Below are 24,141 nucleotides of genomic sequence, written 5' to 3'. Positions count from 1 at the left end.
TTACACACTGCTTACCTTCAGCAATTGCTCCAAGAACAAGGATACCAGATTCTTTAATTACCCACTCAGCATGGAAGAGCAATTCTTTCAAAAGGGGCAGGATGTGTGGCAGAAGTTCATCACGAAATACGTTGGCTAGGACATCTAGAGCAGCAGCAGAACATTTCCCTGGGGAGGGGGGGCGGAATTAGCAGTGTTAATCTCTGCTTTTTATACAAGTAGTTGCAGTTAGGCGATATAATCCTCACTTTAACTTTGAGCTGCCAGTGGATTCTCAGGGCATTAGGAGGAAAGATACTTCATTACAATACACAGCGATCCATTGTGCTTTGCTGCAAAGCCACAGCTCTTAAGAGTTTGGTAGCGCTTAAGTAGCCACTAAAAGGATTTATACACCAGGGATATTAAAGCACTCACTGACACATACCACTAACAAACCAAAACACACCGTTATTTGCAATATTATATAGGTGATTTCAGGATTTTGTAATGCTAAGGAAGAGTGGAATGTAACATATTGGAAAAATTAAGGAGAAACAGCTTAAAAACATTAGCACTTGATTCAAAAGAAAATGCTCACACATGATCCAGGTCTCAAAGCAAAAAAAAAAGCAAAATTATCCAATTCCAGATACATTGGCTGGCCTCTGCTCTGAGCCTTTATACCTTACTCCTAGTCTGTGATGCACCAACATAAAGAGGAATACCTTAAAATATGTTTGAAGTTTTTTAATTCCTATTTTTAGCCTCATAAAAGAAAAATTAGGAACAATAGCAAAACATGATTCAGACATCTTTTTTTTTTGCTGTGATGCCTAGAAAAAATAATGCTCAAGTGGTTTTATAAAGAATGCTCATACTACAGAATTTATAATGCACTTTTTGCTTATTATGAACTCTGTTCCTTCTTAATCTGTCAAAAGTTCCAAATGGTCTCATTAGTAAGCACTGCTGCTAATTATCAGGCTGCACTGCTGCTTCTTCTCTGTTTAAATTTGACGTCAAATATAGAATGCTGGATAAGAAACAGGGCACAAAATTTTGCTTTTCAGATAACTGAAATTCTTTCAAGTCCAGATGACATATGTCAATATAGTTTTCTGAACTGTTCTGTGCTTTCTCTTTCAGATCACCACGCCTGGCTAACTTTAGCTTCCTCACAATCTTAATCAAAGCTGTAAAGAGTATTCTACGTCACTTCAACCATCTCTCTCAAAAACCATGTATTTAATTCTGCAATCTCTACGCATAGCAGTGGGAACAGCATTATGAACCTAATACTGTACTTTTCTTAAAAAGCGGCTTCATGAAAACAAGCACATTTGAACTAATTTTCTTCTAAAATACTAATAAATTAACAAATGCAGGTATGCCTCAAAATTGTTTGACCGTAGGCTTCAAAGTACATTGGCTTGTCATGAAAGCTCAGGGCTTTGGAAGAAAAAAAAATGTACACAGAATCACAGAATGGTTTGAGTTGTAAGGGACCTTAAAGATCATCAAGTTCCAACCCCCCTGCCATGGGCAGGGACACCTCTCACTAGACCAGGCTGCTTAAGCCCCCATCCAGCCTGGCTTTGAACATTGCCAGGGATGGGGCAGCCACCACTTCCCTGGGCAACCTGTTCTCATGCCTCACCACCCTCATAGTTAACAATTTCTTCCTAATATCCAATCTAAATCTACCCCCTTCCAATTTAAAGCCATTCCCCCTCAGCCTATCACTCCATGCCCTTCTAAAAAGTTCCTCCCCAGCTGGGGCAATATATTCTGGTCAGGAATAAATTCCTAACAGAAAAGGACTACCTGTAACGGCTGTCAGTCATAGCATGTTCACACAGGGCAAAAAGCCCAAAACCCACTAAACCAAAACGGAATAGACAAGCCAATTTTAAAGGCCAACATAAAAGAAAGCATTATTAAGCTTCCTCCAGCTATCAATATGTAAGAATTGGGTGGGCTTTTTAAACTGAAGTTAAAGATGTGATACATCATTTTTGTTATCTTGTAGAACAGAAATTCTAAGTCCAAAAGTTCTGTTGAATTGCATCCAGTAACTGCTTGTAGTTCAATCTGCCATACTTGAAGTAAGCTTAGAGGTGGTTAGCTTTTGCAAAACAGTTACATAGTGCCAGTCATCTGGTAGACCCCCCGTCCACCAATTATGTCAGCAGACAGGAGTTTTTGTATTCAAGAGCAAAGCCTTAGTATTCCTATACACAAAGTCCTCTTTTTACAATGGTTCTTGTATTGTGCAAGAAGCTCTGTTTTAAAACATTTTACACATTACTTTGACATACTTAAATTCCAGTCAGAAATAGTATCATCATCATCAAGTTCATCGTCATCATTGTCATCATCTTCAATACCGTCTTCTTCATGCTGCTGAGCCACTGTCCGCGAACGATGAAAGCGAGGTCTTATGTCCTGCTCACTATCTGGAATAGCTTCATCTTCTTCAACATCCCCCTGTCAAAATGTTTTATCAAATATACTGATACAGGAAGTTAGCATTTATAAGCATATAAAAGATTCACAGACCACTTGTGCTGCCCAGCCAACTAAAAGTGCCATTCTGCTTGCACTCTGACACAGAAGTGTCAGAAAGATAAAATCAAGAGAGGTAAAGCACTCACACAAAGTATCCCTTCTGTTAAAAAACTACCCTTGAAAGGAATGAAAGTGAGAAGTGACAGAAGTCTGGTATACAGAACTGTTCTAAAATGTAGTTATGGAAAGAGCCTTGTGTTCAATTTAGAAGGCATTAGAACTAAATCTGAACATTTTTTTTTTTTACTGCATTGTTGCAGTAGTTCATGTTAATAGTAACCCACCTCTGCCTAAGTTGGGTGAGAGGACAAGGGTAAAGCAGGCAAACCCACAGATTATTTTCAAGCAGACATGGCAGCAGTTGCATTTAGTATTTGGAACAGCACACCCAGAAAGCTATTTCTGCATTTAACAGATGGCAGACCAGATCTAATTTGAATCATTCTGATTTACAAGTCAGAAGCTACCCAGATATTCTTACAAAGAAACTGATACTCACCTTCAACAGAATAATATCAATTTCTGAATATTTCATACCATTTACCAGCACGGGTATCAACCTACAAAGAAATATTGATACTTATCAAAACACTACATACAAAAGCAAGCCAGTTTTCAGTTACCTGGGCCATAATTTTGCTTGCAATGCTCACCTTCCCCAAACCCAAAAATAAACCAACCCTTCAACTGATAACAAAAACTAGTACCAAGACAAAGCTCCATTTCATAAAGTTTATCAATGTTTTGTAATCTGAAAACGCACTAATTTCAAATTGCAAACATTTAAGAGGCAACCAGATGGCACAACCAAGTTTTAACTCCAGAAAGCAAATATTCTTCTGTATGATTAATTTGTTCTCAAGCACCTTTCAGAAATTAAGTCTAAAGGTTTTCAGTAAGAATTCAAACTCCCATAACATGCACGATAAAGAAATAGTAAATTGGTCCTCGCCAACAGTAACTGCCAATTTAAGACTCTACCTCACTACTCTTTAAAGATGGAAGCTTAACTACACTAAGCCCTGCTATAGTTCTGTGACTACTCCAATAAGACAAGTCCTAAATACTGCAGAGATCTTCACTAATCTGTACTGGAATTTCACTTTGTTATTAAACTGGTTATGGCTATAGGACTCCAACTGTACAGATGGAGTCCCACAGTATTAAAAAGTACTAAAAAAAAGAAGTATTAAGGGAAAGTAGTAAAATACTTCACATAAAAACACATTCTCTACACACACACAAAATTCCATGAAAATATTTATTATAAGTCAAATCAAGCTAATAATGATATCACCATGGACTGACCCAATACCAGTGTCAGCCTCAGTCTATATTCTGCAGCTGGGGTGTATTGTTTTTGAAGGTACCATGCCAGCAATAGTATTCATGGCACATTACTTTCTGAACTTTGAATGACAGAATAGTAAGTATTCACAGTTCACTGGCATTTATACACTATACTTGACAAAGCATGCAGGAATGATACATTTTATAAGAAAGCAAAATGGAACAATATGTTAGATAACACATGAACACAATTTGAGATCTTGTCCCACTTAAATAATCTTAAATCTTTTTATATTAGAGTACTGACAAACCTATATAGCTCCCTAGTGAAACAGAGCTCACAAGTTGCTTTCAATCAATGTAACATTGAATGATCATGAGATAAATGCAACATTACTCTTACTTGTTTTTTCTAGAAATTTAAAGGCTTTTAAAAAAGTTAAATTGAGTGTAGTGGTTTTGAAATGTCAGTGTCCATGCAAAGAAGTTTAACCTAGTTATTTTTAAATAGTTAACAATTACTGTTATTCTCATATAAACATGATGTGTATTGGAACAGGGACAGGCAGACTCGAGAATTCTGTTCTCATTCTCCCACCTGAGCTACAAGAGTAAAACCATTTTAAAACTTAAAAATAATTTCTCGTAACATTGGTTCTTTTTTCAATTAATATTCCTCCACTGCTACTGTAGTGTTTAATCTCAATTTTCTATAATCACTTATAAAACCTATTTTTTTCTGATTCTTAATTGCTTCAAATATATATCGATTGTTTTTGCTAAGAAGAATGCATCCCTATCTGTGATTCTGTACTTCCAGTCAAGATCTTGAGAGAACTGTCCTAGTAACTCTGAAAACTTTCCATACATGTTAAAAAAATAGAGTATCCATTTACTGTGAACACTGAAGAATCCATTTCCCATTGCAAAAGTACTCAAATTATTATGGAAAAGTTATAAGCACTGTTGGAGACACACAGATGTTTCAAGTCTCAAACATGGACATTAATTTGGTTACAATCAAGATATACTTTAAGGCATACGATAACTTTTTGAAACTTACAAAAAATAGTTTTTAAAACTGAAACTACTACCAGGTTACAGAAGTATGAAGGAATACATTTTACATGCTTTCTTCAAGTTAAAATTGCAGTAGCAATTGATATAAAATTAATTCCTAAATCCAAGTAATATCATGTCTTCTCACTAAGTTCTTTATAAAACAGGGAGCCTTTGCATGACTGTGCAGCTAGAAGCATTGCACAGAGATGCCTGTCAAGATGAAAAGTTCATAGTACACCAGCTATTAGAGATAAGATCAAACATCTCCATATGACATCAAGTGTACACTAGTGTATCTTTGCATTCATCTGAAGCTTAAGAAAGCCTGTTAAGCTTCAGTTTAGACTGCTTCTGGTGCTTGCTGGGTCTGAAATCGTTGTCTTTTCAATGGAGTCTGTGCTACAAACATTTTTACTACACACACGAACTTGCTACAGGAAAATTATTCTAAGCACATTACAAGTTAGATACAGTCTTTATAACAGTAACCAGAGGCAAGTCAACTGAAGTTTAAGCATGACTACTTTAAAATAAATAGGATTTATAATTGCTAATACTTACTTAGTAAGATGACGACATAATACATCTTTGCAAATTGGCTGTTCAGCCAAGGTCAGCCAAAACTCACAAGCCTCCAAAGCAACATTTTCATCTTGGTCCTGGGTCCTCTGAAGCATGTACTACACAATATAAAAATAAACCACTTGTGTAAGTAGTTTTGAGGTGGCCAGAAAAGGCTGCAAATATTAAAGTGTGTTTACAAAATCAGACTATGTTACCATAGCAATTTTGTTTCTTTGGGGTGAAGTGAAGAAACAGACTTAAGAGACTACTACAGTACCAATAAACTGAGAATTCTTTCTTAATGCTAGATGATGCATATTCTAAATTTCTTCATTGCTTAAGTGAGAACATTATTACCAAAAAACTGCAGAGATATAAGATAATAAACAGCAGTAACCTGTGAAAAGATTTTTATTTTAATGCCCCTTTGTGCTTCTGAATAGAAAAGGTAAAATTATACCTGTAGTAAGATGGAAATGCTTTTTTATTATCAGTACCCTAAAAAAAACCCCTACCTTTTCTTCCAGATCTAGATTACTTGAACCCATGACAGGAAAATAAAGTTTCACATTTTTCTAGCATGAATAGTAATTCAGAGTAAAATCAGCATCGGATCTTTAAGCTTGCTATTAAAATGTAATTCTCCTTCAACCAAAAGTAATCCAATACCTGCATAAACAAAGAGCTTAAGTAGACTACTGCTATCTCAGATTCTTATACACAACTTCCAAAATAATTTAGGGAAGTCTCCAGCAACTTCCCAAATAGTAATTTCTGCATTGTTCCATGTCAGCCTTTAGTTCTGATACAGTTGGTCCCTCCATTCCTTTTAGAAAAAACTTCATGGAAATCCACATAGCTACTTTTGGTCATACAGAGATTCAAGACAAAAGAAATTCCTTTTTAGTTGCTTCAGAGTATTCAATACTCAGTAATTTAATAGAACAGGGGACCTTTATTATCCTTATGCATTTCAGGGATGCAAGATTTGCCATGAACGCACCACATCCTACAGAACTGCACTAAATTACAAGCTTTCCCTTAATATACACTATTAAGCTTCTCCTTAAGATTCACTATCGTGATTGAAAACTCACAGTAACAGAGATACTGTTCTGAGTTATCAACAGGTCACAGCTTGGAAGAGTTGAAAAATGTCCTACTCATTGCAAACAAGGTTTACTTAATGCACCTTAGATTAAGGGATAGGTCCTCAGGCAAAACACCAGAAAACCCACTATTTTTTTGTGCGTGTTTGGTACTTGTCAAGAAGACAAAACCAGAATGGCAAAAGAGAAAATACTCTGTCTGAAGATGCCCTTCACACAGTCATTTAATCTTTAAGTATCTCTTATAAATATTACACACGTTCCATGAAGTTAGAGAGCTGTAGATTAGGAAGGCTACTTACACTCAGTGGTGTAAGACAGCCATACACAGCTTGGAAAACATAGCAAGAACAATGGTCCTAGTAAGAAAGCAAACCATGGGATGGGTACTTAAAGGGTTTTTTTTGTTCCAAATATTATCATACCAAATGGTAGTAAGAATTTCTATGATAAACTATGAAGTTCTGACTTTAGGCAATACAAGTAGTTCCCCAGTCACAATAAATTACAGAACAGCATAGGAAGATTATTCAGTAGTTTTGTGTACTCTGTAACAACATTGTGTTACTCTTAAGTCAAAAGAATAATGGAATATGCAGAACATTAAGACCACATCCCTTGTGCAGATACAGGCATGTCTTTATCTGAAGAAAGCAATGGGTTGCAAAGGAAGTATCAGGATTTCTGCTGAGAAACACTGTAGGAGACATATGTTTACAGGAATATGCTCTGTGGGCATACAAGTGCAATCTAATAATTCAAATGTTAGGTTGATGTGCTACTTAAGTATCCTGTTACCAAGTGCTCAGACCAAAAAAAAACAAAAAAAAGACAAAACATGTGCTTCTGAACACCTGGAAGTGCATGCTTAAATCCTCAATGAAATCCAAACTCAGTTCTGGGATATTATGTTTGGACAAACCAGGATGCATACAGAACTGAAAAGAATATCTAAACTTTCTGTCAAAGAACAGAAAATCACTATTCCTGTCTTCAGTAGAGAGGAAGCCTAGTAGTAGTTTTCCCTAGATCATAATGCCAAACACAATGAGAATGCATTCTCAGAGCTTTTTCTGGCTGGTGACATTATTTCTGCTTACAAATTCCAGGAGTTCCTTACTCATCTTGGGAGAGTGAAGTGCCAAAGAAGTTATTACGTCTTGACCACATCAGCTCCAAAGCTCTCAAACCCCCAAGAAATTTCTCAACCAAGCAAACAAAAAAATCCAACCCACCAAATACCAGTAATCTTTGCTTGTCCTATGTTATACAAGAATTCTGCCAAGACTGGTGTCATGGAATTCCAGACAACGTTAGGAAGGCTAGACAGCAGGTCAAGGCTGTGAAGGGTCACCTCAGGTTTACGCATATCTAATACCTACCTCCAGGAGAAAAGAAACCCAACTTAACACCTTCTTCATGTCTTCATGTAGTTCAGACATAGTACTTATGGAATTTGACACTGGACTATGACCCGCTTGTCCAAATGAAATCTGCAGAGCATTCTAATCTTAGCTCCATTTCTAGTCCAGCAAGTAGCATTCGTAAATGCCAGCTAGAAACTGCCAGTTTCCCCTGGAAACATGGAAATTACAGCTCAAAGAGTTGACCAGACAAAAAAGCACAGCTGACTGGTCCTTCTGTGAGACAAGTCTGCACTAATCAAGAAGGGTAAAAGAACTATCAAATGATATTAACCTCTACAAATGAAAGCAATGGGAGGCAATATCATTAATAGCTCAAAGAACATCTCAGCTATATAAAATAACATGCCTTATCCTTGTTCTGGTCAACACATTCAAAAAAGTGACAGCTTCAAGGTGTAAACTAAGCATAAGCACTACAGTTTTAACATGATCTCACTTGGGATCAAGCAATGCCTGGATGCTCCATAGTACAGCTGATCCCAGCCATTTCAAAATGTATTAACTTAATGGAGAATAAACATCTGCCATATCCACTGCCTGTCAAACACGTCAAGCTGGCAATTAGCTAAGAAGAAAGTCTTGCAATCTTAGTCTTGAAGACAATGAAGAGTAGGCAAGTGCTCTGATGAATGCTTTTTATTTGTTATTATTTCTGCAACCCCAACAGGTTTCAGCATGCAGTCTGGGAAATGAGACTCACCTCAACTATACTAATCATATGAGGAAGGAGACGATCCATTCGAACTTCCAGCAGCATTACCAGAGCACGGCAAACATTTTTGCGTACTTCAGGTTCCTCATCGCCAGCCAGTGCAAAAAGATTCTGTTGGAAAGTAATACCCGTTGAAAAGTCTCAGTTCAACTTGCACTTACACAGACGTTAATGGCAAACTGAAGTATACAAACATTCTTTCTGTAGTCTTCCACCACACACCTCAGATTACCAATTTTGGTTTTGTTTACTAACTATGATGATTAAAGAAAAAGGGTTCAAGCAAATGAACTCTTTCAGAGAACTTAAATTCTGGAGCCAGAAAGCTACATTACTATACAACAACAGCAAATCAAATACTCTAGCTAACCCAAGATACCACCCTTCTAATCCATGTTCAGTAGTGGTATTCAGAGAAACCCAGACTCAGCGACACAACGATCAACTGTACTGCACTTTCTGTAACAGGTAAAGTGACAGACTGCTGCCATTACTGTTAAAACTTCATGAAGCAGTTTCCTCTAGTTATGAGAAGGAAGTATCTTTCAAAATACTATTTTTTGGCCTTGGACAGTGCTTAATCAACTCTGAGTACAAGCACACAGAATAAACTTTAATCCATGGGAATTAAAGTGAAGAACAGGCAACTACATATGGGGAGTTTGGGGTCAAAGGTAGTTATAAAACATCATTCAAAACTCTTGATAAATCAGATGTGTAACTTGACTTAATCCCCCAATAAAGAATGCACACCCACCTCAATAAAAGAATCTATGTGCAACATAAGAGCTTGAGTTCTGCTGATAATAAACTGATTGACACATGCAACAGCATGAGACCTAGAAATGGAACAGTTAAAAGACACACTTTTCATTAGTTTAAAACATTTTCTACACTGAACATACACATCAAAAACAAATCAGAAAGCAAATTACATAGTTAAAACATCTTCTTGAAGCAAGAGGAAACAAATTGGAACATCTATAGTATTATCAAGCAAAATTACTAAGCCACGTTTAAATAACACCTCATACTCTATCTAATAAATATTATAAACAAAGCATTCAGTAACTATAAACCAGAGCAGGATGACCATACCTGACAAATTCGTTCTGAACAGTAGGTAAGGATGTTCTTTTTGACTATATTATGATTACTGATGTTCTCAGATACTAACAATTCCATACAAGTCAGCATACCAAAATTTTAGCATACTACTATTGTAAATATCCAACTGCTTTTGTAATATTTTTACTACTACTTATTGAGACCAGTATGTGTCAACAATACAGTTATACCTTAGAAAAAACACACACTTTAGTAGGATACAAACTATAACACTTGTGATGATACTTGAATAGAAGAACCGGCGCCCCATTTTCTGTTTAATGCAAGGCCATTACTTACAGGTTTTGGTAGCTTTTTGTGTTTGGTTTGTTCCCCCCACCCCTTATTCTCAGAGATACAAGAGTAAAATTTCATACATAAAGGCATAAGGCAGAACAAGCTTTAAATCCTTTGAAGATCCATTCAAGTATTTTTACTAATGTAACTCCAAACTGCTATTCTTTTAAGACAATTACTCAACACTATCTCATTAAATGTTAAAAAGTTGTCTCGTAACAGATTTAAATACACAGGTTTTTACGGAGAATAGTAATAGTTTCCATACTGAGCACTGTGTACTGAAACCAGTGGCTTTCTTTAAACTTGAAACTAGTTTAACATTCTCAAGGACAAAAGAGTAAGAAGAAAAATGAGACTATATAACATGGTAATGAAAAAAGTGTGTTTTTCTCCATCCCTTCCAGTTCCAAAGAAATATTACGCTTAATTTTCTACAAAAGCAACTTCATACATCTATTTTAGGTCATTGTCTAAATCTTATTTGCATCCTATCATGATATATTCTAAATTATACTCTTAGTCTTTACCATCTACTACTTCTGGCAATAAGGAATGACAACCTCCAATTTGTAGAATCTTTTAATATGATTTTCAAATCGGACTTAAAAAGCACAGAATCATAGAACGGTTAAGGTTGGCAGGGACCTCTGGAGGTCATCTGGTCCAACTCCTCTGCTTAAGCAGGGTCACGTACACAGCTAGTTGCTTGAGACTACATTACATCTAGGCAGCTTCTGAATATCTCTGAGGATGGAGATTCTACCACCTCAGTAGGCAGCCTGTGCCAGTGCTCAGTCACTCACAGTACAAACACGTACCCTGATGTCAGAGGCAACCTCCTGTGTTTCTGTTTGTGCCCACTGCCTCTGGTTCTGTCACTGGGCACCACTGGGAAGAGCCTGGTTCCATCCTCTTTACACCCTCCCTTCATATAATTACATACAGTGATGAGCTTCCCCAGTCCCAGCTCTCTCAGCCTTTCCCCATAGGAATGGTGCTCCACTTCATTATCTTCATGGCCCTTTGTTGGACTCTCTCCAGTAAGTCCATGCTTCTCTTGCACTGGACAGCCCTATAATGGACACAGTACTCCAGGTGTGTCCTTACCTTGAAGATGAGGGGAAGGATCACCTCCCTTAAGCAGCTGGCAACAATTCAGCCCAGGATACCATTAGCCTTCTTTGTGGCAGGGACACGCTGCTGGCTTGTTTCAAGGTAAATGCTACTCTCTTGAAATATATACTAGCAATAATAATTTAATGCTGGATTTTTTTCTTCTATCCTATACTTCTGATACTTTGGAGAGATTAATGCAGTTTTAGAGTGAAAAGATGAACACATTTAGTTTGATTCAGCTGAAAGATAAAGAGCTTTCTAAGTTTTGGGGCAGTTAAAGCAGATTATTTTTTTCCTGCAAGAACTCAGAAAATATTGTCAGCAGATGAATTTTGACTTCCCCATTGATTAAGTCAGTACAAAAGGAATACTAATTTTTCTTTCTAATCGGAATATTAAGTTCCAACCACAGCACCAATTTTTTCGTAAGATGCAAAAACTTAAATTTTCAAAAAACATAGGCTGTTTGTATATTTGGAATATGTATAAAGAGGTGAGATTGTTTTATATTAACTTAGCAGATAAATATCAGTATTACTGATAAACATGGAATATCTGTGGATCTCTGCAGCATCATTTAAAAATAGTAACCCTGCTTCTCATGCAAGTGGAATTTTACTAGGTAACACCTAAACTTACCTTATTTTTGGACTGCTGTGCTTGAAGAACTGCAAGAATTTAGGTATCATGATATTCAGTGGTCGGTCTAACACATCACTATCTAAAATTTCAGCAGAGTCTTCACATATCTTCTGAAGAGCGCCAAATGCACCCTGTTAAAAAAAATAATCTCTTTTTTCATATTCTAAAGAAAGCAAAGCGTCAGGTTTTGTACCAAAGAGGTAATGTCAGCACAACACAGTAAATGTAGGTAGCTAACACAGTAAACGCAGCTAACTACATACAGAGTTAAATGGAAACTAACAGCTTTTTATTTAAGCACTTCATACTGACACCTGCAAGATCTCAAGCTGGGTGAGTCAGTGGGTAAGTGGCGATTTTAAATTTAGCATTCATCTATTGAATAACTTTGAAAAATGCTTAAAATCTAAATCTTATTTGAGAAATAGATGTCTATGTGCAGGAGTACCCAATTTAATGACATTTATATTTTCTTTCATGCTTTATATGGGTTGAAACAGAACTCCAGGTATGATGGTCAATTTGACTTTCATTTTAAAGTGTTTTTTTTTCATTTTCTTGAGAAAGCAGCACATACATAACAGCATGGCATCTTGGATCATTATCCAGTTTCTAAGGATTATTTTATTCCCAAATGCCTCACACACTGACATGGAGACAGGATCAAGTAACTAAAATGGTGTGATCGAGATATTCTTTTTCTTTTGTCTTTTTTTTTTTTGAGTTTTTTTTTTTTAAATCAGACAGGGCTTTTTTTCCTCTCCTTGTAGTTTAAAACAATGAAGTCAGTATTTATTTTCCTTCATACATGCTGAATAAATCAGTTAATTTCCCTCTGATATGGCAATGACAGATTGCTTTTCAGCGTATTTACCAGCTGAGATGCTACACCTACCTATCTGCTTGTATGCAAAGAAAATAAATTTGTTTGAATGAACAGTAAGAACAACATGCAATGAAGTTAGAAGAGAAAGTATTTATCTGAGCTACTGCTCTCTGAGGAGAAAATACATGCATGCATACACGCAGACACAATACCATACATACACAGTGTCTATGAAGAGAGATAAAAATAATGAAATTCAGATGGTAACATTCTATTTTCTGTAAGGTTCCTTACCTCACAGGTATTGTAATCTTCAGAATCCAACAGGCTGCAAAGTTTTGGTAAGAGTTCAGGCCAGTTCTGTAATTCCCCTTTTGAGGCAATGGTTGTTATCAGAATGCCTGAAGGAATCAGAGGGATGAATGATATGAGATCACACTTACTTTCACATGTTTCATACCACTTTTTCTCATTTTTCTCCTCTCAAAAGATGTAAGGAGTTAAGAAATTGCTTATTTGTTAAGAGATAGCAAAAATAAGAATGGTATTTGAAGGACTTTGAAATGCAATGGTGGGCTCTTCCTTCCTGCTACCGTGAAGGACTCAGGTATCAGAAATCAATCACAAAGTAATTCCAGCTAAGGAAATAATCATGCCCCAGTACTGCAAGGCAGCTTTCACTCTAAATTTACTGTACACTGTATAAATCTTGACCTCCTTCTCAAGTCACTTCTTTGTTATGATACAAAAGCATCCATGTGGGAAGCCGTCATCTAATGAACTTAAAATGCAGGGTTAAGTTCTGCATTCAGACAAAATGTTCAGGGGACATTCTAAGACTCAGATACCTACTAAGAGCTTGCACTCTATGGCAGGTCATCCATTCATCAGCTGGGGTGGCTGGCTGATAGATCAGCAAACAGATAGATCAGCCCAAAGAGTCATTAATTTTGTTTCCATCACATACAGAAATACCAGGAAAAACTAATTAGCTGACAGGAACAGGGAAGACCGTTTATAAACTATGACTGATTTTGTATGACTCCATTTTGCCTCAAGACAAAATGAAACAGGTAGCACAATGCATTATGCTACTGACAGTTACAACTAATGAGTATGAACACAGAACTTGATACTACTACAACTAATAATCTCCCAAGTGACAAGTGATGAAAAAAGCTTTCCTAAGCTTTTTCACTGAACTAATTACAACATATCCTTTGGTTTCAGAACAAAATGTTAAAAGTCTTGTTAAAGGGGCTAGATCATAGGACAATGTTACAGAGCAAAGGACATTCTAGACAAGACACACAGTAACTAAAAAATATTTTGCATCATGTTTCCTTTGATGCAATAAGGCTGGAGAACCAGCAAAGACAAAGGGCAAAAATGAAGGCAGAGGTAAAACACAATTTTACAGCTCCACAGCTCCAGAAGTAGTTTGTATCCAGTTTTCTTCATAACAGCAACTGAAAAGAAAATATTCCCAAAAGCCTATGGAGATCTATGGAGTCTTAAAGATAGCATTTCTCCTGAATATTATGGTCCTGCAAAGAATACCATCAGCATTAATGGAAAATATTTATTTTACTGTTGCTGGTTCTTAATGATTCGCTTTAAAAAATAGAAACAAAATCCCTGAACATAACAGAAAGAACAAAATACAAGAATTTTCTTGCCTGCTAGACAATTGACTTCAATTGCAAAACTGTCTCCCCAACTTAAATCCGGCATAACTTTGTAGACTTAACATGATTTCAGAAACAAAGACAATGAAATTCCTGGAACTCCTCTGGACTAACATAAGTCTCAAAGGGGTAGGTAGTTTTGGAAAACAGTTGGCTGGATCTTTTCAAGGTCTTAGAAATGGTTTCAGATGACAAATGGTCTGACTGTACTTGTAATAAGTGCAAGCTATCACAGATGAAGGAAAGACTATTTGAAAACTACTTAGAGTGTTCATCCAAAAGGCTCATCACAGATAACAACATAACCTAGGAGGAAATACTTCAGATGCATAGGCAAGAAATGACCTCAGGCTACTGCCCCTTGCAACAGATCTATGGAGTTTAGCCCATACACATCAATACAAGCGTCGTGTACAGGTCTGTGAATCAACCATTTAACACTGTGCTAGTGTTTTTTAAATGATAAAGAGATACTTTGGTAGGGACAAAAATACATAAAAGAATAATATCAGACTCTCAAGAATTTAGAGAGGCAATATCTATGGCATGTGAAACTTCACAAGAGGTTTTAAGAGCAATAGGTAAACAGACACATAAAATTAAGTTTTAGGCACTTAAATTCATGTCAAAAGGAATCTTCAGGAGCCTCTAATGAACTTCAACTCCTTTCAAATGTGACATTTTTCCCACCCACTTGCTGCTTTATATGGCCAGCAGGGAACATAAGATACCTGAGATACGCCTTAGTGGCTTTCTCTGCACACTTTTAAAACAGAAATGGGTATAAGAAGAATAATCAAAGAAATAATCAATTTAGCAGCTTGCAGTTTTTTGGATAGGTTTGGGTTAAGCTCACAGTTAAAAAAGGCCTTTCCTTCTGACAAACATACTAAGATAAACGGTTAAAAATGTGAATTGGAAAGTCTTTCTGAAAATCTTCATAAAGATGTTCTTTGATTTATAATTAACTTCAAAACAGTATTACAGAAGCTGTTCAGTTGCTGCTTGACAAACGTAAAGTCTATTGAACATAGCAGCTGGGCTAATTCCGCAGTAAACATACAAGAGAAAAGACTCCAGAGGGATGTATGAAATTATTAAGAAGTGCAATCGTCATAACAGCATCCTTTATGTCACTGTTTTAATTACATACAACCTCAGTTTACAGTCTGAATCCTGCAATTTAAAAAACTTCAACATACTAAAAAAACCCAGCTATGCTTAAGTACTTTCATGCCAATAACAGGAAGGTTGGGGTTTTTAAAATGGTGTTTTACTTTTGTCGTGCCTGAAGTTGATTTTGAAAAAGCAAAACGCTCCTCACTAGGCAATCATTAGCCTTCACTTTTCTTCTGCAGACAGTCCTGCCACTCAAACTATTTCTTCTGCTGCCTTTTAAGCAGCAGCAACATGAAGGTACTGCCCAGCCTAGAATCCCCAGAACATTTCCAGAACATTCACAGGCACCTTATAAATTGAGGTGCCAATGGGATCCTGGGGTGCATCAGGAGGAGTGTGGCCAGCAGGTCAAAGGAGGTGATCCTTCCACTCTACTCTGCCGTGGTCAGGCCCCACCTAGAGTATTGTGTCCAGTTCTGGGCTCCCTGGGATAAAAAAGGACAGGGATCTCCTTGAGATAGTCCAAAGAAGGGCTACAAAGATTATTAAGGGCCTGGAGCATCTCCCCTATGAGGAAAGGCTGAGTGAGCTGGGACTCTTCAGCCTAGAGAAGACTAAGGGGGGACCTTATGAATGTTTATAAATATCTTCATCATGGGATGCAGGGGGAAATGTCCAGCCCCTTTTCAGTGGTCTGTGGAGACAGGACAAGGGGCAATGGCTGCAAGTTGGAGCACAGGAAGTTCTGCACCAACATGTAGAAGAACTTTTTCCCAGTGAGGGTGACAGAGCCCTGGGACAGGCTGCCCAGGGAGGTGGTGGAATCTCCTTCTCTGGAGATATCCAAGACCCATCTGGACACCCATCTGTGCAATATGAGCTACAGTGCTCCTTTGGCAGGCGGGTTGGACACAATGATCTCTTGAGGTCCCTTCCAACCCCTATGATTCTGTGATTCATAAATAGATACATCTATTTCCTGGTAAGATATTGGGTCCTCAACACATACAATCATCTCCTGAACTTGGATCCAAATTTCAATGTTAGCACATGGAGTTTTAAAACTTGTACCACACAGCACATTTGGGGACAAAATTAGGGAAAAGCTAAGTAAGGATAGTTACCATTTGGTCTCAAGTGACAGTTCTAAAATTGACTTTATTGCCATGCTCATTCTCCTCAGCAAGTTGACTTCTGAGGATGTGGTTAATCAGCTTGCCTCCATTTTGGTCAAAAGGTACCCGCTAGAGGCTAGAGACCACAAAGGAGAGCAAGCGCCACATTTGAAAACAAACAAAAAACTCACACACACACCCTCGCCCCCCAAACCATTGCCATAAGACAAGACAGCAATCTAAGTGGAACTGGAACATATTCTTCAGTCAGTTCCATTGTACTCCACTGACAAGTCCTATGAACAACCAAGCAAGCATGACTCTTTCTACAACCTGAAGTCACAAAAGTACTTGCCACTCAAAAACTTGTTTCTACTGTCATTAAGAAAATAGAACATGAATAAAATTCATAGTAAAGCAGCTTCACAAGTGACCAGAAAAATAATCTGAGAGATGAGTTTCTCTAGCCCATAGTTCATAACCCAGATGCCTGGAATTCTACAGATAAAGCAGAAAAATTCTAAATGAACAGTAACTGGTAAAGTATTTTATAATTAGTCAGCTGATATAAGCTGAATTTCTTTCTGAACTGAACTGACACTCATCCCTCATTTTCTCTATTACAGTCAAATAGATGTTTCTTTTACTTTTTTCTACATTTTTTTTTACTAGATAAGGAAAAGCACTACAATGACTATAGTAATTGGAGGAAAACATTCTCGAAGGGCAGACAAGAAAGCAACTTTACTTAGAAACAAGGAAATATAATTCAAATATGCATATTTTATGGAAAGGGTGCACTAAAATGAAATATCCACAGAGTCAGAAACCCATATATCAAAAACACTTCTCACTAGAACTAGGTATCTAAGGTCCCTTCCAACCCAAACTATTACTGAACACCACACTTCTATTTGATAATTTCTGACAGAGGGTATTTAAAAACAGAAACTCATAATGTGAATGTGTTATGCATGGTGTGATTCCCTGGAAGGATGTGCGTATGTGTGCATACGGGGGCTGAGGTGCAGGAAATCAGCTAAACAGAAGAGCTTCATTGATGCAAATGGAATTCTGAAATAGCTCTGAAGTCAGACCTTTACCTTGTTTCTGTTTTTAGGTGCAGATATTGTCAGAAAGCTCAGTTTTAGTAGATTCAAATAAACTTACTGTTCAATTACATTTCAAGAGATATGAACTGAATTGCTAAATTATTTCCAAGAGATAGGAAGCAAGAGTCTATTTCCTATATTCACAGTAAAGATAAGTATCAGCATTAGAACATGATGAAGTTGTGACAATTATCAAATGCAGTTTTAGGAATTTAATAACTCTGTATGCCACTACTGCAGCTTTCACCTATATCATTAACATTTTCTGTATGCAAAAGGCAGTAATAAGAGCAATCTTACCTACAGTCGCTCTAATTAAGGGGGAGGAGTCACCAATGTTGTTCAAACATTCACTTTTAATGAAGTCCGTTACCCCACTGGGGAAGTTGTGAAAGTGTGCTTTTACATTATTCTTCAGTATGAGACCACTCAAGGAACGTGTCGGTTCATCTGCAACAGAAAATAATTACATTCAACTTTGAATCACTTCACAGGAGTCCGGCAGATTTTCCAGAACAACGTAACAAGAGCAAAGCTTATAGACAGATATTAATCTTCATTTCCTTGTCTCTCCTTCCAACTACACCCATCAATTTACAAATTTACAAATTTAGCAAACCCTTTTGGATTCAGAATTCATTATTTCTGTTTATTCATAATTAGAAGATCAGTATTAGAAATTCTACCTGATAGAGATATGAGCAAGGAATAGATCTGAAATCACACAATGTGGGATACTCATAAAAAAAACTGGTCAGCTAAAGACACTCAAACATTCTGATTATACTGAATGGCTTGCCACAGCACTGACAGAGTGGGGAATTAATGAGAAACCTGCTTTCATCACAGTAAAATATAGAAATGAGTATAGAATACAGTAAATCCTCCACCCCTACTCCCACAGATGTACAGTGTTCAATTTTTCCACAAAACAAAGTAGCATAATCCCTTCAGATACCAGCTGTTCTATTGTACTGATGTATTAAATTAGTAATTAGAGGGAGAAGGGAGAAAAAAAAAAAAGGACCTTTAAACAATGTTAAGAGGTTAATAGCGTGAACTATGAAAAAAAGCAACCAGAATTGACCTGAACTAAGAACTGAAGTTTAGGCAACAGTTTGAATTCTCTCCACTGAGCAGTTTTTGCCTAAATTATTCAGACAAGAGGATGATTGCAAAAATAGCAGCCCAGATTTTTCATTTACGTTGGAGCAGACTCATGTTTGATTCTTCCAACTAAGGGCATGAGTAATGTGGTATTACTGCTTAACTATGCCGAAAGCGAAACCTGGGTGTTCTACATAGAAAGGATTAGTGTATTGTACAAGAAAATTAAATTTACAGCTTATAGCAACCCTAATCAGCACAGTAACTAAAGCTACTGCATCACAACACAAATACACTCACTATACTCTTGATGTCTGACTGATGGACATCAAAGACACTTTCCATTATGATCTGTTAGAAAAGAAACACATTTTTCAGAAAAGGGGTGTTTAGCTGCTCAGAATTTAAAATTCGTTTTCAGAACTGATTTGGAGCGCCAAAACCAGGGTGCCATCATATACTTTTTAATCTTGGGGCTTTGTTCCTGTTTCAGTTCTCCTATTAAGTTCCTTATGTTAGAAACAGGGAGGTTAGCCAGCTGATTTAGATAAAAATCAAGGTCACATTAAGGTAAAATTCAGCACCATTTTTTTCTTCATGACCTATCCCTTGGTATGCAGCAGCATGAAAAAAAACCCAACCCTTCAGTCTGTTCCTTTAGACAAGATAACTGAAAGACTACTCTTCATAGTGTTTATCCCACAAACCCGCAATAAAGATTCCAAGGGATTCATAGTGGAATCCCCCCCACCTCTGACAAATGAAAAAGAGCATGTGCATCAAGAGAAAGGTAAAAAGCAAAACCAATTTTTACTATATTGAGAAATGACAAGAAGAAATCAAAGATGGACTTTGTGCTACACAAACAGCAACCACCTGAGCTAGAGAAGCAGCATAGAATCTGATATTCAGGAACTTAAACCACACCACAGTCAAAATCTGAAGGTAAAAAAATAGTGATATGAAAGCACAAGAACATTTATGGAATCCAGGGTGGTCAACAACTTAAAAGCTACACTGGTAGAAGACAGGAGTGTAGCTCTGGATGGAGTTTCTGCTGTAAGACCAAGATTAGATACAGATGGCCGAAGAGCTGAGTAAGACAATTTTTAGGCTTCATAGACTCTGTGATAGGTTGTCAGCCATATGCTTCAGTCATAAAAAAAAAAAACAAAACATAGTCTTCCCCCCTGTCTCAGCCTACCTGGAAGTGCAGAGTTGACAAGAACACATAATCCAAGAGAAGGTAGGAAAGTGAAGCAGACATTTGGCATTTGGTTTCACCTCTTGTGCCAAATCAGTTCACCAGAGGAAGATTCCCCTCTCACATTGCCTCACTTTACAGTAAGGCCATCTAACATAATCATCACAGTAGGATTGAGTGCACCCTCAGCAACTGTGTTGACGATACCAAACTTGGTGCTACAGTCAACATGCTGGACTGAAGGGATGCCATCTAGAGGGACCTTGACAGGCTTAAGAGATGAGCCTGTGCAAACTGCATGACATTCAACAAGGCCCAGTGCAAGGTCCGTAACATGGTCCAGTACAATCTCAAGCACAACTACAGGCTGGGCAGAGAATGGATTGAGAGCAGCCCTGATGAAGACGTGCAGGTGTTGCTGGAGAGAAAGCTCAACATGAGCCAGCAATTCACACTTGACAGCCCAGAAAGTCAACTTCATCCTGGGCTGCATCAAAAGAAGCGTGACCAGGTTGAGAACAGTGATCCCACCTGCAGCACCACATCCAGCTCTGAGGTCACCAGTATGAGAAAGGCATGCAACTGTTGGAGTGAGTCCAGAAGAGGCCACAAAGATTATTGGGGGGCTAGAGCACCTCTTCTGTGAAGACAGGCTGAGAGAATTAGGCTTGTTCAGCCTGGAGAAAGAATGGTTCTGCAGAGACCTTATAGCAGCCTTCCACTACCTAAAGAAGGCCTATAGCAAAGTTGGAGAGGGGCTGTTTGTAAGGAGTGATAGATGACAGGTAATGAGTTCAGACTGAAAGAAACTAGATTTAGATTAGATACACAGGAGAAAATCTTGACTATGAAGGTGGTGAGGCACTGGACCAGGTTGCTGATACCCCTTCCCTGCAAGTGCTCAAGGCCAGGTTGGATGGGGCGTTGGGTCACCTGTTCTAGAGGCCAGTGTCCCTTGCCAACAGTAGGGAGCATGGAAGTCAGTGGTCTTTCGAGTCCCTTCCAACCAATTCTGTGATTCTACCACTTAGTTCTCTGTAATTTCTCAATTCTGTCCTAAGAATAACACTAGTTCCAGATTTTCAGGATAGCAACAGCACTGTTGCACAAGAAGACTTCTGATCCGTTAATGGGGACTGGCTGTCACTTAGAGCTAAACCAAGAAAATATTAGCACACCAGAACAGCATCATATGGAAAAGACTAATTTGTTTTGTCCTAATCTGTAAGAGTGCAGTATAGAGTCACCTTCTGGACCTTCTTAGCAAAAAAATAGATTCTGCCTTTTTTTTTTTTTATGCTGGACTTCTACATAACCTTAAGTGCAATGTTTTTGGCTTAAACTGATACTGCCTACAATGCTTTCAGAAGCAGGACTGGGGAAGTTTTAAAAGATTTAGTGTATTCATAGAATGGCATAGGTTTAAAGGGACCCCAAGGATCACAGAGTTCCAACCCCTCCACCACAGGCAGGGCCAACAACCTCCAGGCCTGAATCAACACAGGGTTGCCCAAGGCCCCATCCAACCTGGCCTTGAACACCTCCAGGGATGGGGCATCCACCACCTCTCTGGGCAGCCTGTTCCAGCACCTCACCACTCTCTCTGTGAAGAACTTCCCCCTAATATCTAATCTAAACCTTCCTTCCTTTAGCTTTAATCCAGTCCCCCTGGTCCTGACAGTGTCTACCCTTTTAAAAAGTTGATTCCCTTCCTGTTTGTATGTTCCCTTCAGGTACTGGAAGGCTGCAATGAGATCCCCCTTCTCTTCTCCAGGCTGAACAAGCCCAGCTCACAAAGCCTCCCTTCATAGGGGAGGTGTTCCAGCCCTCTAATCATTTTTGTGGCCCTCCTCTGAACCCTCTCCAACAGTTCCACATCTTTCTTGTATTGAGGCCTCCAGATCTGGACACAGTACTCCAGATGGGGCCTCACGAGGGCAGAGTAGAGAGGGACAATCACGTCCCTGTCCCTGCTGGCCACCCCTCTTCTGATGGAGCCCAGGATACCATTGGCCTTGCGAGCTGCAAGAGCACACTGCTGGCTCACGTTAAGTTTCTCATCCACCACAATCCCCAAGTCCTTCTCAGCAGGGCTACTCTCAAGGAGCTCTTCTCCCAGTCTGTATCTATGTCTGGGATTCTTCCTGCCCAAGTGCAAGACCTTACACTTGGCAGTGTTGAACCTCATTAGGTTGACCCTGGCCCACCTTTCCAGCCTGTCAAGATCCCTCTGGATGGCTTCCTTTCCTTCTGTTGTGTCAGCCACACCACTCAGCTTGGTGTCATCCGCAAACTTGCTGAGGGTGCACTCAATGCCATCATTGATGTAATTGATAAAGATGTTAAAGAGCACCGGTCCCAAGACAGACCCCTGGGGGACACCGCTTGTCACCGGCCTCCACCTGGACATAGACCCATTGACCACCACCCTTTGTCTACGTTCTGTCAACCAGTTTCTTATCCACTAGATGGTCCACCTATCAAATCCACATCTCTCCAATTTACAGATAAGGATGTGGTGGGGGACTGTGTCAAAGGCCTTGCACAAGTCCAGGTAGATGACATGGGTTGCCTCCCTTTTATCTATTGATGTTGTCACTCCATCATAGAAGGTCACCAGATTGGTAAGGCACGACCTTCCCTTGGTCAAGCTGTGCTGGCTGTCCCAGATCACGCGCTCATCCCTCATGTGCTTCTTCTACATGTCATCCAGGAGGATCTGTTCCATGATCCTCCCAGGCCCAGAGGTGAGGCTCACCGGCCTGTAATTCCCTGTCTCTTCCTTGCTACCCTTCTTATAAATGAGAGTGACATGACCTTTTTTCCAGAGACCTTGCCCAACAGCCACAACTTTTCAAATATGATGAAGAGCGGCTCAGCAACCACATCAGCAGCTCCTTCAGGACCCTGGGATGCATCTCATCCGGCTCCATAGACTTGCAGACATTCAGTCTCATGAGGCAGTCTCAGACTTACTCTGCCCTTACAGTGGGGGGGATTTGCTTTTCAGTGGTCTGTGGAGACAGGACAAGGGGCAATGGCTGCAAGATGCAGCACAGAAAGTTCTGCACCAACATGTGGAAGAACTTTTTCCCAGTGAGGGTGACAGAGCCCTGGGACATGCTGCCCAGGTTGGTGGTGGAGTCTCCTTCTCTGGAGATATTCAAGACCCGTCTGGACGCCTGTCTGTGCAATATAAGCTAGGGAGCCTGGTCTGGCAGGGGGATTGGACCCAATGATCTCTCGAGGTCCCTTCCAACCCCTATGATTCTATGATCTTGTCACTCTCAAACACAGCATTCCATCCGCTGCTACAGAAGTTAACTCCATCCTGACCAAAACCAGGACAGCTAGTCAACAGGCCAGAAGACTCCAAAGCAGCCTGAGAGGACTCACAACATGGCATGGAACACCAACCTGCTTCCAACATACACAAGCCACTTCAGAGGGCTTCTTTGCAGGAGCCTGGAAACATCTGCAGGAGTGTGTTGGTCCTCTCTGGGCCTGCTATCTGAGAATTCACCTGTCTTGACTCCTCAAAATTAACTACCCAAGGAGATTTGTCAGTGCGTGAAACAGTTCCATTCCTGTTAGCTCCTCAGGACTCTCACAAGCATCCCCAGGAACAATTTGTTTATTATTAGACATAAGTGAATTTCCAGGTAGTTGCCCTAGACTCTAAGGTAACTCAAAGATCATTGTGCATGTTAGGTGAAGATTCACACCCAGTAGCATTTTGGGAATCTTCTCTAGAAACTTGTTACTTAACTGTTCTATTTCAATACTTTCCTTATATGGGCTTCAGGAATAAGGAAAGATGTAACAGAGATCCCATTTTCTGATACAAGATGTTCAGAATAAGGAGCTCCAGGAAAGCATTCCTGTGGCATTGAATCACATACTCAATCCACTGGATAATTTCAGTTTCTTTCAAGACTTTAAATAAATACTCTGTCACTTCTCACATGTGGTATGTAGGCCATACAACTACTTAGAAGCCCTTTCCTTAAAACTGCCCTACAATTTCCCCATGGAATGCCTGGAAAGGAACAATTAGCCAGCATAAGAGGAAAAAACATGGAATTTTTAGG

At 38.8% G+C, this 24,141-nt stretch overlaps 1 protein-coding gene across 1 annotated transcript in view; it reads right to left on the bottom strand.

Annotated features, from left to right (window-relative positions):
• TNPO1 (transportin 1) overlaps window positions 1-24,141 on the bottom strand; it is a 56,586-nt gene that overhangs the window by 19,665 nt on the left and 12,780 nt on the right. The window contains exons 3-11 of the mRNA XM_084278041.1: window positions 18,040-18,189; window positions 13,000-13,106; window positions 11,877-12,010; window positions 9,472-9,553; window positions 8,703-8,825; window positions 5,464-5,582; window positions 3,050-3,110; window positions 2,301-2,469; window positions 16-168 (exon numbers count right to left, since the gene is read on the bottom strand). Of these exons, the coding sequence (XP_084134167.1) occupies window positions 16-168; window positions 2,301-2,469; window positions 3,050-3,110; window positions 5,464-5,582; window positions 8,703-8,825; window positions 9,472-9,553; window positions 11,877-12,010; window positions 13,000-13,106; window positions 18,040-18,189 (1,098 nt within the window). The remainder of the gene's footprint in view (window positions 1-15; window positions 169-2,300; window positions 2,470-3,049; window positions 3,111-5,463; window positions 5,583-8,702; window positions 8,826-9,471; window positions 9,554-11,876; window positions 12,011-12,999; window positions 13,107-18,039; window positions 18,190-24,141) is intronic.

The sequence above is a fragment of the Gallinula chloropus genome, assembly GCF_964237585.1.
Source record: "Gallinula chloropus genome assembly, chromosome: Z".
Taxonomy (NCBI): Eukaryota; Metazoa; Chordata; class Aves; order Gruiformes; family Rallidae; genus Gallinula; species Gallinula chloropus.
The sequence above is the reverse complement of the archived record's forward strand: the minus strand, read 5'-3'. Positions and strand labels throughout refer to the sequence as shown.